The following is a 21,589-nucleotide window of genomic DNA, read 5'->3' on the forward strand; positions in this document are numbered from 1 at the left end:
CTTTTTTTTATGGGGTGGGGTCGGGATGGGGGGTGAAACACAACATGTGTGCAGAGTGCTTTGTAGAAGTCCCCTACTATTAAAATATAACTTACAGAAACACGCCCATGGCCACTGAGGGACGATTGCAACAAACGAGTGAGTTTTGAATCTCGATAAGGAACGTGAGTAGCCTTCTCATCTGTTAATTTAGATATCACCTGAAATTAGACATAATCACAAACACAGATTTTGCTGATCAGAAATGGCAATCAAGTAAATGATAACTTAGACTTAGAAAATATGAGGAAGAAGAATTCCGAAAATATGAGGAAGAAGGAATATATTTATGTTATATTCAAAACTTCTTATCTTACAAGACCAAATGACACTCCTTATATAGGAGATATTACAAACATCATTATAACCCATTATATGCCACTTACATATTATATATTACCACTATCTACCACTATCATATTATATACATGCCACTATCTGCCACCAACACCACTATCATATTCTATACATGCCACTATCTGCCACCAACACCACTATCATATTATATACATGCCACTATCTTATTATATTAACACAAATTTCCAGCACTCCCCCTCAAGCTGGTTTGAAAATATCATCCATAGCCAGCTTGCTAGTCAGCTTATCAAATTGCTTCTTGTGTAGTCCCTTCGTTAGCACATCAGCTAATTGTTCACCTGTTGGAAGGTAGGTCATACAGATTATGCCAGCATTGATTTTCTCCTTGATGAAATGTTTATCCACTTCTATATGTTTTGTGCGATCATGTAGAACTGGATTATGAGCTATAGATATAGCTGCTTTGTTGTCATAATAGACCTTCATAGGTGTCGGGTGAGAAAGCTTTAATTCTTCAAGAATTCTTTTAATCCACATTACTTCACAGATTCCATGGGCAACAGCTCTGAACTCTGCTTCTGCACTACTTCTAACTACCACATTCTGTTTTTTACTCCGCCATGTAACTAGGTTCCCACCTACAAAGGAGCAGTATCCGGATGTTGATCTCCTGTCTGTAACACTTCCTGCCCAGTCTGTATCTGTGTATACTTCAACTTGAAGATGTCCATGTTTCTTGAACAGTAAGCCTCTCCCTGGAGTTCCTTTCAAATATCTTAAGATCTTATAAACGGCCTCAAAGTGCTCTGCCCCTGGTGAGTGCATGAACTGACTTACTATGCTGACTGCAAAGGCAATATCAGGCCGCGTATGAGACAAGTAAATCAATTTCCCTACAAGTCGCTGATATTGTTCCCTCTCTTTGACTTCTTCAGCCTTAGCAGCTTGTAACTTCAAGTTAGGCTCGATCGGAGTCTCCACCATCTTACAACCAAGCATACCTGTTTCTCCAAGGAGATCAAGAACATATTTTCTCTGATTAACGAATATACCTTCCTTGGATCTTGCAAATTCCATTCCGAGGAAATACTTGAGGGCTCCCAGATCCTTAATGTGAAATTCTTTTGCGAGTTTCTCTTTGAGGGCTGCTAACTCTGCTTTATCATTACCAGTTAAAATGATGTCATCAACATAAACAATCAAAATTGCAATTTTACTGTCTTTTGAATGTTCATAAAATATTGTGTGATCTGCTTGACTCTGCGAGAAGCCACAACTGATAACTGCCTTCCCAAAGCGTTCAAACCACGCTCTTGGTGATTGTTTGAGTCCGTATAATGACTTGTTCAATCTGCATACTCTGTCGCTTCCAAGTCTCTGCTCAAATCCCGGCGGTAGGCTCATGAACACCTCCTCTTCAAGATCACCATTGAGAAATGCATTTTTAATGTCAAGTTGATGTAGAGGCCAATCTGAATTTACTGCAAGAGATAACAGTACTCTGATGGAATTTATTTTAGCAACAGGAGCAAACGTCTCCTGATAGTCGATCCCATAAGTTTGAGTGAAGCCTTTAGCCACCAGTCTCGCCTTGTATCTCTCAACGCTTCCATCTGCGTTACATTTTATCGTAAACACCCATTTACACCCAACTGTTTTCTTGTCTTTGGGTAGATCAACTATCTCCCAAGTACCACTTCTCCTTAAAGCATTCATCTCCTCCATGACTGCTAATTTCCAATTCGGATCATCCAATGCTTCCTGTATATTCCTTGGAACAAACAAGTTGGAAATCCTAGATGTGAAAGCTCTATGGTTTTTAGACAGTCTTTGATAGGAGAGGTAATTTGCAATAGGATGTTTAATGCCATTTCGGACACCTTTCCTAATTGCTATAGGAACATCAAGGTCGGAAATAGAAGGAATAGGATTACCCAAAATTTCGATGCCAGAACTCGGGTGGACATTCGGGTCATTAGGATGGACATTCGGGTCATTATTCCTCAGATGAAATCGCTTCCTAGTATAAACCTGAAGCTCAGAATTTAGATCATTTTGTAGTACTTCTCCCCCTAAACAAGAATCTTCTTGACTAGGCACCATAGAACTTGGTTCTCCTAAGTGAGCATTATCAGACAGATGTAGTTTTTGTGTAGGATAAATGACATTGGGGAGCGGGATAGAAATATCCCAAAAATGATCTTCTACTCCACTTGTCTCCCCCTGAAGAGAAGTGTTGGGGAAATAAGATTTTGTTTCCACAAATGGCACATCCATACTCACAAGAAATTTCTTGGTTTGAGAATCGAAACACTTATACCCTTTTTGTTTGAGGAATAACCCAAAAAAACACATTTTATAGCACGAGGGTCAAGTTTTGAACGAAATTGAATGGGAACATGAACATAGGCAGTACATCCAAAAACTTTGGCGGGTAAATCAGAAAACAACCTCGTGTCAGGAAAAAAAGTTTTGAGACAATCAAAAGGTGTTTTGTATATTAACACCTTTGTAGGCATCCTGTTTATCAAATAAGAGGCTGTTAAAATTGATTCACCCCATAAATATTTAAGAACATGCATGTAAAACATTATAGCACGTGCTACTTCAAGTAAATGTTTATTTTTTCGTTCTGCAATGCCATTTTGTTGAGGAGTATCCCGACATGTAGATTGATGAAAAATCCCCTTTTTTTTCCAAAAACTCACCCAACTACTCATTGAAATATTCTATTCCATTATCAGAATGTAAAATACCAATTTTGGTTTGAAATTGGTTTTCAATCATATTGTAAAAATTTGTGAATAAATTTTTCACGTCAGATTTTTTATTCATCAAATAAATCCAACATAAGCGGGTATGGTCATCAATAAATGTAACAAACCATCTTTTACCAAAAAGAGTAGTGATTTTAGAAGGGCCCCAAACATCACTATGAATCAAATAAAAAGGTTTGGAAGCCTGGTAAGGTTTTGGCAAATAAGTAGAGCGATGAAATTTTGCAAAAATGCAACTTTCACAATGAAAAGAAGAACAATCAATCCCTTTAAATAATTCTGGAAATAAATGTTTCAGATAAAGAAAACTAGGATGTCCTAGCCTATAGTGCCATAGCATTATTTTTTCTCGAACAGAGATTGAACTAGTACTATTAAAGCTCTGAGCTTTTTTATTACTAACAGGTACTTCATCAAAGTAGTAAAGACCTTCAAGCATCCTAGCACGCCCAATCATCATCCCCGAGTTCTGGTCCTGAAATTCACAATGGGATTCAAAAAATGTAACACGACAATTAGAATCCTTAGATAGTTTACTGACAGACAAAAGGTTACAGGCTAAGTTGGGGACGTGAAGAACAGCATTGAGATCAATTTTCTCAGTTAGTTTAATAAATCCTTTTCCTGCTGTTAGAATTTACCATCACCTACCACCACTACCACCTCACCTACTCCACTAAACCTAACCCACTACACCACTACCACCTCACCTACTCCACTAAACCTAACCCACTACACCACTACCACCATCCACTACACCTACATCTATATAAGGAACCATTTGTAATAGACAGAATAAATAAATATAAAAATCAATAATACATGAATTTTAACTTGGTATCAGAGCAAGGTTAACAACCTAGTCATTCTGCTTCACCGGCGGGCGGTAGCCTCGCCTTGGCCGCCCGCCGGACCTCTACACATACCTTCCATCCGCTGCCACGAATCCCATAACTGAATCATCGGAATAGTCGCCGTCGTCCACGGCTTCACCGGCGAGTCGAGCTGGCTCATTCAACTCACCTCCGTCCTCTTCGCCAAGTCCGGCTTCGCCACTTGCGCCATCTTCTTCTTCCATGCACACAGCATGTTTGCCTGCCCTTTGTTGATGAGGTCAAGGATGCAAGGACACCCAATACACAAGAAAATGGAAGAGATATGGCAACCGCGCTGGCACCCATTTTTTCCAACCAGAAGCTGCTCAAGAAAACAAAAGTAGGCAAGCATGCTGACAATGACGAAAACAGGCACTTCCTGCCAAACCCTGTATCCATTAATTTCCATCTGCGGGGTTCTATTTACTCCAGTACTTGGATTTCGAACACTTCGAATCCGTAAAAGTGTGACTGGTAAGTTTTGAACCTCTTGCCTGCACACATCACAGATCTTGTTACCTTTGATGCTACACCATTTCACAGCACATTCTTGGTGAGCCAATGCAAGTTCGCCTTTACAGCTGCACCTCCATCAGAAGGATCTGCAAAACCTTTGGCCTAACCATGGTTCTCTTTTTTTCATCTCTCTTTCCTTCTCTCACTCTCTCGGCAGCTTTAACAAAAACAAATAAAATAAAATAACAATAAAATAAAATAAACAATACCCACACATCCGACTGCACACTGCTCCACGTTCCCACCAAACCTGTATATTATGCACACTGCACATTGATTTCTCACTTTAAACTGTCTCTTTTCCTTTCTTTTTATTTTACTATTTCAATCCCCTACTTTTTTGTCTTTCCAATCACGCCAGTGTCTGCCTCCACTCAAGCACACCCCACTTTCTCTTCTTATTCTTATTATTATTATACAAAACCAACACCGACAGTCCACTTTCTCTTCTTATTTTATTATTTACTATTTCAATCCACTACCTTTTTGTCTATTTTTTTTTTATTTTTTTATATCCCCTTTATTCGCTCACCGATTCCCACGCCTTCTGATATTTCCACTCTTTCTTTTATTTCCTTTCCCAAACAAAAATAAATAAATAAATAAATAAATAAATTAAAAAAAAAAAAAAAAAAAAAACAACACAGAGGAAGAAGACGAACTTATTTTATTCATGTCGGGCTCACCCCGATCACCATTTTACACCAAAAAAAAAAAAAAAAAAAAAAAAAAAAAAAACCAAACCAACACAAATCGGCACAGTGGGATTTTTCTTCTCTACTCTGCTGTAGGTCTCTTCTTCTTGCCTCCGTCTTGGACGGCCCTTGCCGGTGTTGCCTCCGTGTTTCCTTGTCCACTGAGCACGTTCACTCCCCCATACTCCTCCACTGCAGCATATGGAGGACCTCCAAATCGGAACATCACGGTGGCCTTCCGCTTCAGCTCCTTATTTTCTGTCTTTAACACACTTATCTCTGCTCGCACATCCTTATACATGCGTTGGAGCAGAGCCAGCTGGGAGTTTAATTGTTGCACCTCATTTGTCCTGCTCTGCAGCCGGTGCGACAAGTTTGTGACCGCCGTCATGGTTTCCACACATGACTTCAGAGTATACTGATTGGCCTCAATATCAGTTTGCACCGCCATTTTTTGCTCCACCGACCGCATCGGAAAGTTCAATGGAGCAAAACCAGAGGTGTTTGGTTGAGGTTCACCGGCCATCGCACCAGTTATTTCTCTTGTGGACTCGTTCAGTTCTGGAAAGAGCGTGAGCAGACCACGGGAAGAGGAGGCCATGTTCTGGGTAGCTGGACGGGAAGAAGAGGCCATGTTGCTGAGTGTTTCAGAGACGGGTTGGTTACAGAGTATTACAGAGTTTCTCAGCAAAGGAAGAGTTTGTTTCAGAGAATTTTCAGAAGTTTTTTGTCTGCCTCAGCCTCAGCCTCCGTCTTGGTTAAATAGCCGAGGCAGCCACGCGCATCGCGCGCCTCTTGCCACCAGACGACAAAACGGGCGCGCAAGCCAAGGCGCCCACGTGCCTCGCCATCATGTCCGGCACACCTTTTGATGAATTAGGCACGCCTTTTGATGGCACGCCTTTTGACAAAATTGGGCACACCTTTTGAGGGTGCAACTTCTACAACGGTCCGACATGACCCTATAAACTGTCCCGACATTAATTCCGGTTAGCTCCTTTATGGGTCCGACAAGACTCTGTAAACTGTCCCGACATAGATTCCGGTTAGTTTCTACAAGGGTCCGACAAGACTCTGTAAACTGTCCCGACATAGATTCCGGTTAGTTTCTACAAGGGTCCGACAAGACTCTGTAAACTGTCCCGACATTGATTCCGGTTAGTTTCTACAGGGTCCGACAAGACTCTGTAAACTGTCCCGACATTGATTCCGGTTAGTTTCTACAAGGGTCCGACAAGACTCTGTAAACTGTCCCGCCATTGATTCCGGTTAGTTTCTACAAGGGTCCAGCAAGACTCCGTAAACTGTCACAACAACTGTCACCACACTGTCTGCTACAACGGTCCGACATGACCCCATAAACTGTCTTCTACACCGTTATGACACCACCATACAGTGTCCTCTACATGGTTATGACACCCCCATACAGTGTCCTCTACAACGTTATGACACCACCATCCAGTGTCTTCACCAATGGTCTGACACGACCATACAGTGTCACCTATCCTCTTTTATTTTTATGTATTTTCTTGTTTTGTTCCTCTCTTCAAACTCAAGTTGGTTAGTTTCTATCCTCCTTGAGTTTGCGGGGGGCTGTTAGAATTTACCATCACCTACCACCACTACCACCTCACCTACTCCACTAAACCTAACCCACTACACCACTACCACCTCACCTACTCCACTAAACCTAACCCACTACACCACTACCACCATCCACTACACCTACATCTATATAAGGAACCATTTGTAATAGACATACACCACTACCACCATCCACTACACCTACATCTATATAAGGAACCATTTGTAATAGACAGAATAAATAAATATATAAATCAATAATACATGAATTTTAACTCCTGCAATAGGTGAAAAACTACCATCGGCTATTCTGATTTTGTCATGACCAGAACAAGGGAAATAGGTACTAAATAAATGGAAAAAACTAGTCATGTGATCGGAGGCACCGGAATCTATGATCCACGGAGAGAAGTTTAGGCAAGAGAAGGCTTTAGGATTTCTACTTGTTTGTGCCAACAAAACACTAGGAGTACCGGATGAGGAGTTGGATTTTATCAGCTTTAAGAGTTGATCAATCTGCTCTTTGTTGAAGGGACCTGAATCGGCTTCATTAGCGGTAGGAAAGCCACGATTCTTCTCTCCTTGTTTGCTGCTTTTCCAGTTGACAGGTTTGTCATGGATCTTCCAACACGTTTCGTGTGTATGGCGAGGCTTGTTGCAAAAATCACACCAGACCCGTGGCTTATCATCAAACCTGCGCTGGTAATTTGCAGCCTTGTTGGCCGCAACATCGCTAATTAAAGCAGAAATTTCAATTGATTCACCAGTACCTTTTTTCTTAAGCATGACGCTCCTTCGGCTCTCTTCCCTTCTGACTTCGGCAAATACTTCGCCAATGGATGGGAGAGGAGGTCTGCCAATAATTCTTCCTCGCACTTCATCGAACTCAATGTTGAGGCCGGCAAGAAACTTGTAAATACGGCTGTCTTCCACAGTTTTCTTGTGGTGGTTGCAGTCGTCAACCGATTTTCATTCGTATGTGTTGAAGATGTCAAGATCCTGCCACAACCTTTTCAACGAATTGAAATATTTGGTGACGGAATCATCTCCTTGACGAATCTCTCACAACTTCAAAGTTAATTCGAAAACTTGAGATTGATTTCCTACGTCAGAATACATCTGACTAACATTATCCCACAATTCTTGTGCAGTAGTATAGCACATGTAATTAGAGCTTGTATCCTCCTCCATGGAATTGACCAACCATGTCATAACCATGGAGTTTTCAGCGTCCCAACTGTCGAACAGCGGATCATTAACAGCAGGAGCCTTCTTGTCACCAGTGATGTAACCGATCTTTCCTTGCCCACGGATATACATCCGGACAGATTGTGACCAGCGGAGAAAATTATCACCATTTAGGCGGATGGTGGTGATTTGGACAGAGTGAGAGTTGGACGTTTTCACCGGAATGGCAGCGGCAGGGGTTGAAGTGGTTTCGGACGTGACTTCCGACATGACTATGACGGTTTTAGGGCTGCTGTATTTTTTGTTGCTCTGATACCAACTTAGAAAATATGAGGAAGAAGAACTCCGAAAATATGAGGAAGAAGGAATATATTTCTGTTATATTCAAAACTTCTTATCTTACAAGACCAAATGACACTCCTTATATAGGAGATATTACAAACATCATTATAACCCATTATATGCCACTTTCATATTATATATTACCACTATCTACCACTATCATATTATATACATGCCACTATCTTATTATATTAACACAAATTTCCAGCACTTAGTAATTATAGGAATTGGGAAGTTAAGCAAATTAAAAATCTCTGGGTTTATGGTACAGCACTTTGCACAAAAATATACCCAGATGATCCAGTCTATGCCACGAAAAGGATCTACAGTTCAACAACATTACTGCAATAAGTATTAGATTGCCTAAACCCCTTTAGAACATATAACTAAGAAAAGATGCAAGAACCAAGAGCAATTCACTATAACTCAAGTCTAATATCTCAATCTACAAAAACTTTGAAAGATCTGTGTTAGTAATCATGAAAATCGAAACACAATGCCAAACCACAACAGAGAAACCAAGTATGTCTGAATATCAAAGAGAAGGGGAAAGGAGGAAATAGCAATATCTTACGGTGCCAAGGGTAAGTAAGCTTTTATTAATGTATGAACCCTCTTTTCTTCGCAAGCCAGTCGTCTCCGTTTTGGAACTTTCGGATCCAGCCAAGTCAATCAAATTCTGTAAAGGAAAGTTGTAAACATGTGTAAACGGCATTTTCAAATCAACAAAATAATTTAAGGGCATTCAAAAATGTTACTACAACGTAAAAAACACTGAAGTCCCCTTGGTAACACAAATAAATAAAAAGGATGAGCAGAATTTACCAACTGTGACAAGGTCACGTCTTCCCCTTGATTTTCCCCACGTGGACTACTTTCAATAGTCTGTAGATAAATATACTTGTCAGACCAGATAAAAGTCATGAATTGAATACAAGGATCACAGCCATTCAAGAAACATTCATCAGTCTAAGAACATAAGCCGTCATGGCTTGGTAAGCTAATTAACATATTTCAAAAGAAAAAAAAAATGATCAACATGTGACAATTTACGCTTCAATATCCTAAATTTTCACATTAAAACTTTTGAGAGAGAGAGAGTACAAAGGAAGCATTAGGCATCCTTCCTAACTAGAAAGAGAACATACAAGAATAACAATCAGAAGAAAGGGAAAAATAACATTTTAGTGGGACATCGTCACAGTCAGGATCACAAGTGGTAGCAATGTCCTCTACAATGGATAAAGTGGACTCTGCAACCCTAAATTTGCCAAGAAAGTCCGCCTCGGGAGTCTGGAGTCATCTTAAGGTCCAGTAGTTGCAGTCTAAGCCCATGATTTCACAAAGTAGATGATAATCCGACATAAAGCAGTCTTTTTGAAGGCACATGACCATCCTCAGAAGATCAACCTACTATTTGGGTCAGGCTATGCCACCTTGTGAGCCTTTGTGCGTTTCAGATCTTTCTACTCGAGTCCGGAACATAGATTTTGTTTGCTGCTCTAGTAATTAGTTTGAGGTTTAGGCATTTAAACAGTGGTCACATAAATCCCTCACCCAAAGAATCACTAATGTCACCGTCTGCTATCATTATATTAACCCATGCACATGGAATGCTAGTTTTTTATAGAGAAAGAGAACAAAGGTGGAAAAACTAAAGAACAAAGCATGACATCACACGGATAAGCAGAGAAGGTAGGCCACTGTAAGGAAAATGATATCAAAAACTCTATCATAGAGAAGTTTATGCCACATAGTGCTTGATTCTACAGTGATTTCTGCTCACAGTTGTAAGTTTGTTGAGTCCAACAACTAAAATTGGTATGGCAATCTACCTTTCAGTCCTCAGATTATAGCCTCACATAGGGACTGACTGTTACATGGCCTTGGGTAGAACTCACCCCAAAAGTTAGCTATTAAGGTGAGGGTGCCCTCACACTTGTATGCTTAATATTACTTTAGTACTCAGGTGATGTGGGACTTTGCTTCACACACATGGCAGCATGTTAAAGCCAAAGCTGAAGAAGCTTTTTATGTTCATCAAATGGAAAGAAACCAGTAGGATCGTTTGAGCAAAACAGAGTGGGATCACATTGGAATTGTATACCATGGGCACCAACTCTTCAATGTAAGTTGGGCAACCAATAGGAAAAGTAGAAGGAAGTTGGCCACTGCCATATGCATGCTAAATTGAACCAAGAGCATTGAATCCAACTTATCGTAAATATGAAAAGACATACCCCCTCTCTCCCTGAATTATCTTATTTTTAACCATGAGCCTTAAAATTCAACCTATAGAAACCACACCGCACCTGATGCAGGACGATTAGGGACAGCCACAACAGTGGGCTTTGGGGCTGATTTTACACTGTTTAGAGGCTGTTTTAGGGTGCCGTGAACAGGCTGCAAGAATTGAAGAAAGAAAGAAAGGAGGAGAAGAAAATAGGTCTAGGAATCACTCCTAGAATCCCTTAGTATCACACCTAGGGTTTGATTGCATCACACAACCCATAAAGAAGCTTCAAAGCTCTCAACTTTTTATAAAAATATCAACTCCCTCAATTATAAGCATTACAAGGCTTTATATAGGAGTAGGAGACTTCTTAAACCAACTAGAACCAAAAAAGGAAACTACTATAAGATCTTAGACTTCCAAAACTAACTTTAGACCAAATAAGAAACATAAATAAAACTCAATTAAATAACTTAACCCACAAAACGAAATAAGAAACATAAATAAAACTCAATTAAATAACTTGACCCACAAAATGACCCATAAGCGACCCATACAACCCATGTCAGCAAATATAAAATTACCAAAATACCCCTATCCTTAAAAATCATAGAAAAAATAAAAATAATAATAAAATAAGACTCTGATAATACTAGAAACATAATTATAGAAGATTTCTATCAGTTCCTCTATGAAATCATGCCAATGTCCAAGTATCATCACATCTCAGATTTCCTTCAAGATCAGCCGAGATCAACAGTCAAATGTTCAACTTCTTAAATTAGTATATCTTTTACTGCTGCAATGTACGTGAATCTTTTCCACTTGCCTTCCAGTGAAAACATAATTACATAAAACAATTTTCCTGAGATTCAATTTGGGACTACATTCCTCCCCCCTTTGATCTCTCAATACTGTTAAAGGACTTCATTCACAGACAAAAATTCAACTCAAACTGTTCGCTGAACTCTATAACCAAAACCCCCGACTCATAAAGCTCGAGACAGTTACAATGATCATTGGGCCTACATCTTACTGAATTCTTCAATGCCCGACATCACAAAAGATATGCCTGATATTTGATGCAAACTAATTAAGTTTAGAGGGGAAACAAGTTTGCAACACAGGAATTTCATTGATAAATAACTACGAGATACAGGACAGAAAACAAAGAATTATGCTAGTATCTAAGACATGTTTGAAACTATATTGTTTGAAAACAGAAATAATTTAACACAGAGTAAGACGTATTTGAAACTTAATCCCAAGGAAACAGAATAGTTACCAAGGTGAATATAGTATGGCTCCGACTGCTAAGTAAATTAAAATTATTAGAACCAACATGCCTATGCTCTGCAACAAGAGAGAAATGACATGTTAAATGGTAAGCAATGAACAACGGACAAATATACAGAGCATTGGGTGAAGAACCAGAAGGAAACCAAAAACAAGCATCAATCTCAGGAAATAATCACAATTGAATCCAAACAAATAACAAGGGCGGGAATATGCATATTGTTAGGTGCCCAAATGCCTCAAAAGCTTAAGCTATTAGAAAATGGACTGAACAATGTATACCAAGCTCGAACACACTCCCTCACATGCAACCACTCTTGCATGTGGACAGACAAACTAAGAGCCTGTTTGATAAAATTGAAAAATCACTTGGTACCTATTAAGCACCAACACTTAAAAACAAGTGTCGTATTTGTGTCGGACAAACGGACACTTTGGGGACATGTATGGGACACACCACATGGTGTGTCCCCTTATTTAATTAATTTATTTTCAGCAGACACGCCGGGGACACTTTGGGGACACAATAGGGACATATCAAGTTGTCTTTTCCCCCATTTTATTTAGTGCTTTTGATGAATGTTTATTATTTTTTTCTTAGATTTAAATACTTAATAGATCATCCATAAAAAAAATATATAAACTATAAGTGTTAATTTAAAAGTGCTTTTAAAATAAAATAAAAAGATAGAACTAGAGTTAGTTTTTGTTAATATTGATTGTTTTTAGATGTAATATTAGTCGAGATAGCAAATAAAAATATATGAAAACATTTTATTTCCATGTCCCCACCGTGTCCATGTCTAGGTCCCCATTTTTTTGAAATCGCCGTGTCCCGTGTCCGCATCCATATCTATGTCCGTGCTTCTTAGCTTGGTACTATTTGAACTTGAAGTACTAAATTCAATTTATTGTTTGATAAGCACTTAAAACTGAAGCCTTAGAAACATAACTTCACAATTCTATCCTTACTTTTGTAGTTTCGTTCTTTTTTAAGGATATATGTTTATATGACATATATTCGTGAAATCCCTGGGTCAGGGGTGGAGGGGTGGTCAAAGGGACAATTCTATAGTTTGGATAAGATTTTAAATCTTCCTTCACTGGTCATGTTTAGTGTTCAGTGACAGGTTAACTTCATTTGACCTAGAAGTTGAACCTCTTCAAAAAAAACACTTATTCTCTTAAGCGGTGGCACTTACTTGTTATCAAATGCACTTGATTTAAGTGTGTACTGTTTAAAAGTGCTTAGTTGCGTTATCAAACAGGTCCTAACATACAAACCAAATTGAATGAGGTATGCAAACACACACGGAACAAAGTTAACATTAAAACATAATGGGGGAACAAACACATAAGACAAGAATGGTTGCTTAATGTAAAATAAGTTTTCCTAAAAAATTTCTTCAAAGAGAGAACAGCTTAGTACAAGTCCTTATACCTTCACCAGATGCTATCAAAGAAAGAGCATGAGCAGGAGACAAAACAACTTCCTCTTTGATTCCTTCTACATAAGTTCCCTGCCAATACCAGCATTACATTCCACATACTTAAACAAGAATTCAATAACTTGGCAATTCTAGGGGTTTTTTTCCTTCATGAAGGTTGTCTTAAAAGGGAGGTATATTTATTTGTATGGGATCAATAACATATATCCTTGGCTGAAGATAAAGTCAAGGAAAAGATCTTGAACTGGAATAGAAGTACATGCTTTAAGCTAAAGAAAAGAACAAGAGCCACTGGCAACATGTTCTTTCAATGAGACAAAAACAAGAACAAAGTTGATATAGGATTGCAAGAAGATTTCTGAATGAAATATATTCTGAAGCACTTAATTAAGGTGGATTTTAAAAGGCGCATGCAAAGGCGCAATGAGGCACAGCCTTGCGCTTCGAACAGGTCAAGGCTAGGCGCAATACGCAAGGCACAACTTAGGCGCTGAGGCGAGGGCTTTTTTCGAGGCGCAAGGCATGAACTTCATGGGATTTACCTATTTTTCTACTCCAACTGTTACATGCTTTTTTTGTGGGCATACCTACCTGGATTCAAAACTGTCAAAAAAGAGCAGAATGTGATAAAAGATTGAATGTTATGATTTATATCTTTTGTTGGATATTATATATTTAGTTTTTAGAAGATTGAATGTTATGTTTAAAGAATATCGGAAATAGTTATGATTTTTGAAATTCTATATATATTTGTTATGTTGAAAATTTTTCCTATTTTATAATTTTGCTTTCCTTCTACTGTAAGATTTATGTGTACTTGTATATGTTTACATCAGTTTCTATAACCCTAAATCTATGACTGAAAAAGGAAATACAAATACACCACAATCTTTCCTAATGCCTAATTCCTAATATATACAATCATGTCGTGCGTGCCATATATACAATATGTTCTATTCTCACATCTACTACTTGCGCTTCGCTTTGGTGAGGCGCGAGGCAAGCGCCTAGGCTATAGGAGACTTTATCGCCACAATGTGCCTAGAGCCTTTTAAAACACGGGAGACTTACGTGTAGGTTCTAATAAGTAGACTTATTGTCTAATAGGTCCTATGATAATTAGTAGCATTTTTTATCAAACAGTATTAAAAAACGTCACTAATTGTTAATTTTCAGCAATAGTTTGAAAATTGACACAAAAAAATGTCACCAATTATAAGTTTTAGCGACAGTTTAAAAAAATCACTAATTTTTAACTTTCAGTGACAATTTGAAAATTTTGTCACAAAAAAAGTCACTAATTGTAAGTTTTAGCGACAATTTATAAAAATCGTTGACAAAAAAAAGTCACTAATTATTAATTTTTAGCGACATGTGTAAAAAATCGTCACAAAAAATTATTTTTAACGACAATTTTACTAGGACTTGTTTTCAATAAGACTTTATGGGAATTAAGTCCAACTATTAGGACCTATTGGTAGTTTACCCTTAAAACACTGGGTGGATTAACTTAAAAATAAAACAACAACAGGGAACACCACCATAAATTTGCAAACTAAAGGTGAATAATGCTTAAATAATGCTTCGAATGAGCATCTTTTAGCTTGTCCTTCACATGGGCACTTCATTGATCTTCACTCTAAACTTTATTATGCTTCTTGAATTTTTCTTTTGTTTTCTTTTGTGGATCAAAAAATTCTTCCATATTCACCCAACATCAGTCAAAAGTAGAATTCTCTACGCTACTTTGCAAGTAGCAATTTCTAGAAATCTCATCTCCTTGATATTGATTCTCATAATTCGATGAAATAACTTTACAAATTCATAAGGTTTAAGTCCACCATAAACTTGAAAGTTGACAAAGATAACATCCTCCGGCCAATACACAAATATGAACAACTACATAGGCATTGTGGAAACAAAACTTTAAGCTCCGGCCAACAACTCAGCAAAGCAACACAAGATAGCATCACAAACTCTTACAGCAATTCTGAAAATTTTTAATACTTGTCTCCTGAGAAAAGGAAAAAAAAGAAGGGTGGAACAAATTGACGAAAAAATGTATTCCTAAAACAAACTAACATTTGCTTTAAATGTGACGGAAGGTAGACAAAAGTGAAACCTGCAATCATGAGCATCAAAAAACAAACCTGAACATCCTCTCGTATTCGTAGATTCTGGCCCGTGGGATCAAGCAAGTCATTGATGACCTAAGGAAACGAAATATATATATAAGCTTGAAAAAAAACATCCGACGGAAATCATGCAAATATATATATACACATTAGTCATTTTGAGACTTCAGACAGGAAAGTAATATGCACCATTTTAGACCACTACATTCACAATGGAAATTTTACAGGCAATATATTTTGACAAATAAAATCATTTACTGAAGTAATATAAATTTTACTAATTTCATATCATAGATGAAACCAGTAAAAGTTAGCTGCAAATTTATTAAAAGTATTCACCACGAAAACTATTGTTATATTATGAGCAATGAAAACTGGTTATAAACATAATTGAACGATTTGTAAAATAATTGTCCTAAAATAATAGCACAAGGAAGAACCGCAACAGACTTAAAATGAATAAAAGAGTGAGAACAAGAAATGGGCTTATCTAATGTCAAGCAACTTTAGCAATCCAGCAAAAATAAACAGAAGAACAGCCACTAAGAGTTATTGAAAAGGAACTAAAGAGGACATAACGGCAGGCAAGCATCAAGTTTAGGCCCACACTCTGGTACAATTCAACAGATCTGTTTCGTTGATTTTATTAAGCCCAAGCAACCACAGAGCCCAAGTCTACGCCCAGCTCATTGCAACCTAGCAATCAACTATATTTTGTAGAACTCATGGTAGGGTTAAAGGTCTATCTTAGTAGGAAATTTATTCAGGAGACCTTTTAGAATGGTTCAATTTTAAATTTCTTGTAGATCAAGTAATATCTACTTGGTGATAATGCCTTTGTTTAGAGTATCATTTGTTGTACAAGTATTCAATTGGTGATGAAGCACAAAGGATAGTGAATTTTGTTATTTTCTACTAGTTCATTGTGAGAGCAATCCCCCTTTCCTTTAAAGGACAAGGCTTAAGTTATCCGTCTAAGCAACACTAAAAACATAGCAGACATCAGCCTTTCTCAAAGCAGTCAGAATACTTTATTTCCACAGCTTCACTTTTATCACAGATCAGCTAGGTCTTAGTTCACCAAACTGCACCGGAAACATATTGAATTTAGGCTATGTTGACTGGCAGTAATCTTGAGGGATAATGGGAATGTGATTATGAGTTTTATGATTCCACCGTTTGGATGTGGTTTGAATGGGAATGTGGTTCTTGATTTACCATTCCAGGTGGAATTAGTTTCCTAAAGTAAGGGGGAATCTGAAACCCCCATTTCCTCCCAGAGTAATCTCACATTCCTATGTATAAAAAGGTCAAACTAAACATTTGAATGAGATCTTTTTTTAAAAAAAAATCCTAGATAAGATTCCTGAATTATCCAAACACTTCAATGAGACTACCCAGCTACCAAATTACTAGGAATGAGATTCCTAGTAATGAGATAGCCATTCATGGTCTTTGATTCCTGCCATTCAAGCATAGACTCAGAGCAGAACTTTCCACCGGAGCACAATTCAAGATTGATTGCTCCTAGAAGACAACCTCATCCCCAGAACAAGAAAATATAAAATCATGCAAAACAGAGTCAACATGAAGCTGACCTCATTATAGATTTCCAAATAAGAAACACGCAGGAGGAACTCTCGCCCTGGAGTCTGTAACATCAAGTATTATCAAGGTTATTCAGAAAACTCAAAAAATTAATCGAAATATTATCAAGTATATGTTAAATGTAATCAATTACCTCCTGTATAATTCCAAAGACATCCTTCACTGCCAACGGAATGATTCCAGGTGACTTTTGCTCCCCCTAAATGCAAACACCAAACAATGTTGAATTGCTAGTTTCTAAAAGTTAAAAACAAATAAATAAATAAGAGAAAATTCATGAACATTACAAGAAGCTCCTTCCAAAACTAGGGCAGCAAAAACTGCTAAAAGAGGAACTAAATGCTACAAGCAGCAAAAGCACAAACTCAACCCACAAAAACTCTGCTGCAGTTGGAAATCTAGACATGTGCATGCCATATAAAAGAAACATCAAAGACAATACACAAACAAAAGAAACATAAAACGTGAACCAAATAAGAGAGAAAAAATATGTACAAGACACTAAGCATTGGGTTCTTTTATATGCCAGGATTGAATTAATCAAAAGGGAACAGGTCAAGACTTGTTAAATTTGGCATGGAATAGCAAACGATGAGTATCAAATTGAAATAACAAAATAGAAGAAGAAGATTATAGAAGTCTTACCTAGAGTATGTTGGATAGCTTGATATACATTGTTGGGCCAATTTCTAAAAACTTAGGTAGCGTTTGGTTGTGTTTTGTAATTATGATTTGAGAGTATGAGTCGTATTTTGAGTTTGTGGGGTTTGGAATTATGATTTGAGTGTAGAAAATTTGTTTGGTGAAGAGTTTTGAAAATAGTTTTGTAAAGAGTTTTGATTTGAGTAGGGAATTGTTGATGTGACATTTGATATTTGATACAAAAACTTATAACTCATAACTAAACATACAACTCAAAATTATTTTAAAGCACATAAAAAATTTTAAAAATTTCAAAAAATGTTTTTTTCGATTATATAAAAATTAACATATCAATTGCCCAAAAAAAAAAAAAAAAAAAAAAAAAATCACTATTCCGGTCAACCAGCCGGTCAACCGACTGGACATCCCGTTAGACCAAATTTTGAAAAAAAAATTTGAAAAACGAGTCTATCAAAATAGAAAACCGCGCCTCAAACAAGGTGTTTTCTGCAGAGTTTTGAAAACATCATTTGAGAACTCTAACCAAACACCATACTTGAATTAAGGTGTGGAATCGTGATTTGAAATCACAAGCAAACAGAGCCTTAAGCTTTTGGGATTAGCGGTGATCTAACATGATATCATGATATTGGAGCTTTGATTATGAGTGGTCTTAGGGTTCAAATCTCTTTATTTGCATTTGTTCTCTGTTTGCATTCTACTTCTCTCAATGTATGGATGTTTGCATCTCCACACACAAGACCGGTTGCACATGAAGGGAGGTGTGGAAAGTTTGACATACATTGTTGGGCCAATTTCCTAACATCCTAAGATCTTAAGCTTTTGGAAAAATTGGTGATCTGACATAGCAATATTGTTATAATGACCACATTTTTAACCATTTTATATGGTATCATTGCATTGGTTTAAAGGGCCCCACCAGTCATGCCTGATACCAATGCAACAATGACACGTGAGATGGTAAACACTTTAAGGTACACAAATGTGGTCATTGTGACATTATTGCTAGGAGAGTCTTGAATTTCTAAAACTCATGCAAACACAGCCTGAAGTTTCTAAAGCTCAATCCACTGAATTAAAAAACTACAAAGATTTCTATATAAACTGGGTTTTACCTAACATTATAAGACCCACGTACATTTGCGTACAGCAAATCTTGAGATCACCAAAATATCGTTACTCATAAAACCAAATCAAACTGTACCAGCGACATACTGAATGGAAAAATACATAATAAACATTCAACCTAAAATTTTGACTAGATAAGGTCCGAAGTATTCTCCAGTCTTTTCTTGTTATCATGGTCCACATCCGTCAATGAAGTGACATTTTCCATCTTGCCTTAATGTAGTTTTGTGAACAGACATTTAGTTGGAAAAATCAAAAAAGTTTTTCTTTTTGATTTCAAAATTATTCTCTCAAGCAGATTATTGCATCAGCTTGTAATATTTTAGAGAAGTTTTCCAGTTAATTGGCAGTGCCCTGAGCCATGTTGCATCCAAAATGACATCAATCCTCAAGGACAATAAATATATTTGCAAGCAGTCAAATCTCAGACATCATACAGGTTGCATCCCAAAGATGTAGAGGTATGTGAGCCATAAGCTAGATGAGAAACTACAAGCTACACAAGAAATGAGGCTACAGATGATCTTGTCATAGATCTCCACAAAAGCATAAAGATCCCTCAATCAAGTCATAATAATCAAATTGTTGAAACCAAATCTCAGACAAACAATTTTTTCTAAAACTCATGTTAAATATATTCTTGGACCAGCCAATGTGTGGCACTTAGTTTGTCAGATGGCTTTTATTAATGCTCAGCCCCAAGCTTGGTTTCACATCAAAAATCCTCCTATTAATTATATAAATTTGGGAGGAATAAGTTGCCCTTTCTCCTTTTACTGTCTAGTGCACACATCCTTTTTGGGTGAGGGAAACAAGCACCAAACGTAAAACTAGTACAGCAACTTACATGCATTGTATGAGTCTTCCCACTGCTAGTGACACCGTATGCAAATACAGTACCTGCAAAATACATTGTTGACCATAGAATGAATACATTGTTGACATTGTGGCAAATGTTACTATGGTTTAGTGATTTTCCATTATCAGTTGAACTAGTATGAGGTGTCATCATAAATTTATAGATCCCCCAAGAAGATCTAGAATTAATATCAAGCATAATTCCAGCAGAAATGGATGAAGTTATACAAGAAAGCACTAATGGATAGCTCTTTTCAACCAAAAAAAACAACACTTAGGGAGAAAAAAGTTTTCAGAAAAGGACCACAAAGACAGTGGATACTATTAAGAGATTATCATGGTAAGGAAAAATAACATAAGGGATTGGGGAATGATGAGAATGTGTTTATAAGAAAGGGAATAGAGAGGAACTGCAGTGCAGAGACCAAAAAGTCATCCAGTACACAAGCATATTTTTGCAACAAATCCTATAAGTGAGGATGTCAACATCACAAGATGAGATGCTAAGGGTTGATAGGAATATGACTCATGTCCCAAGATCCACAACCTTAAAAGGGGAAGGGTTTTGAGGGATTGGGGGGGGGGGGGGGGGGGGGGGGGGGGAAGTTGTTCAGAGCAACTGAAATGCAAAGAGTTTTATGTTCAATGGTCATCCCTTGCAAAAACAAGATCATCATACAACAAAAGGCTATGCCTGATGCATGTTCACATCAGATTAGATGATAGGACCTGTGAAGAAAAGTAATTACCGTTAATTCCTTGCATGGCACCATTGACAACCTGCTGAGCAGCAACATCATAAACATGACGAGTAGTTGTTGCTGGACCAAACACTCTATCTGCAGCCAAAGATATATGATATTGTTCATGGAAATCAAGGAGAACACCAACACTAATTACTGTCATGAAGAAAAAGTTAATAAATAAAATATACCCAAAGCATTCTAAACTTTAAAAACTCATTTCCACACAAGTACATCTTTTGAAAAGCAGAAGGTTTTCAAAATTCAGTGAGCAAATTGTTCTTCTCAACCCTGCAAGGACTTAAAATAGGAAAAATTATAGTAACAAAGGACTTGTAGCATGTGTGGGCCTCATTACCGAAGCTCGAAGAGCTTAACAGATAATGATGCATCACAAGCAAGCATCACATGAGTCAGGAAAATTTGAGGCATGGAATTGCAAGTTAGGTATACAATTCACAAAAGATGGTGAAAATTACATAATTTTCTAGTTGAATAATGAAAAATAAAGATCCACGACCTGTTGAGTACATCATGAGAGAACCAAAAGCTCGTGGTGAAGGACAATGAGATCAAAATTATCAGAATTCACAATATAATCACATGTATTTACCTATATTGCAAAAGAAAACCTTATCGGTGGTGAACAATTACTATGTGTCACACCAATCAGGGAGTGCATATCATGCTAAAATGTGCCAAGGCATCAGATTCTTCTATACTCAAATTGTTAAGACACCGGAACATTGCTAAATTGTTAAATTCTTAACATTATTTTCATCGCTAATAACGGTGAAAGGAAGTGTGTATAACATAATTGTCCTGCTTCATGATCAAAGATGAACAAGAAAGTTACGCAATAAAAAATCAATTCCTCTCGTTCATTTATGGGAAATTTGGCTATAAATCCCCTTTACCTTCCTTTCGTTGTTAAAAGGACTAAGAAAAAAATTATACTTTCTAAACCCCTTCATAATTATAAAGTCTTACATAAAGGACAAAACTTATTATTTAAATATTTTATTAGACTATTATACCCTCAACTAAATTTTCCCATCTTCTCCACCCACTCTCTCCCCACCTTCTTTGTCTCTCTCCTCCCTCTCTCCCTTCTCTAGCTCCTTCAAGCTTCAGATTTGGAAG

At 37.4% G+C, this 21,589-nt stretch overlaps 1 protein-coding gene across 1 annotated transcript in view; it reads right to left on the reverse strand.

The window, feature by feature from the left end:
• Positions 1 to 21,589, reverse strand: part of LOC114290278 (P-loop containing nucleoside triphosphate hydrolases superfamily protein) — a 77,052-nt gene that overhangs the window by 42,393 nt on the left and 13,070 nt on the right. Inside the window, exons 3-12 of the mRNA XM_082921120.1 lie at positions 20,453 to 20,542; positions 19,693 to 19,745; positions 17,188 to 17,253; positions 17,045 to 17,098; positions 15,462 to 15,521; positions 13,305 to 13,383; positions 11,853 to 11,920; positions 9,160 to 9,219; positions 8,909 to 9,013; positions 96 to 200 (exon numbers count right to left, since the gene is read on the reverse strand). Of these exons, the coding sequence (XP_082777246.1) occupies positions 96 to 200; positions 8,909 to 9,013; positions 9,160 to 9,219; positions 11,853 to 11,920; positions 13,305 to 13,383; positions 15,462 to 15,521; positions 17,045 to 17,098; positions 17,188 to 17,253; positions 19,693 to 19,745; positions 20,453 to 20,542 (740 nt within the window). The remainder of the gene's footprint in view (positions 1 to 95; positions 201 to 8,908; positions 9,014 to 9,159; positions 9,220 to 11,852; positions 11,921 to 13,304; positions 13,384 to 15,461; positions 15,522 to 17,044; positions 17,099 to 17,187; positions 17,254 to 19,692; positions 19,746 to 20,452; positions 20,543 to 21,589) is intronic.

This window comes from Camellia sinensis, chromosome 3 (genome assembly GCF_055761805.1).
Source record: "Camellia sinensis isolate YWXY chromosome 3, ASM5576180v1, whole genome shotgun sequence".
NCBI classification, from domain to species: Eukaryota; Viridiplantae; Streptophyta; class Magnoliopsida; order Ericales; family Theaceae; genus Camellia; species Camellia sinensis.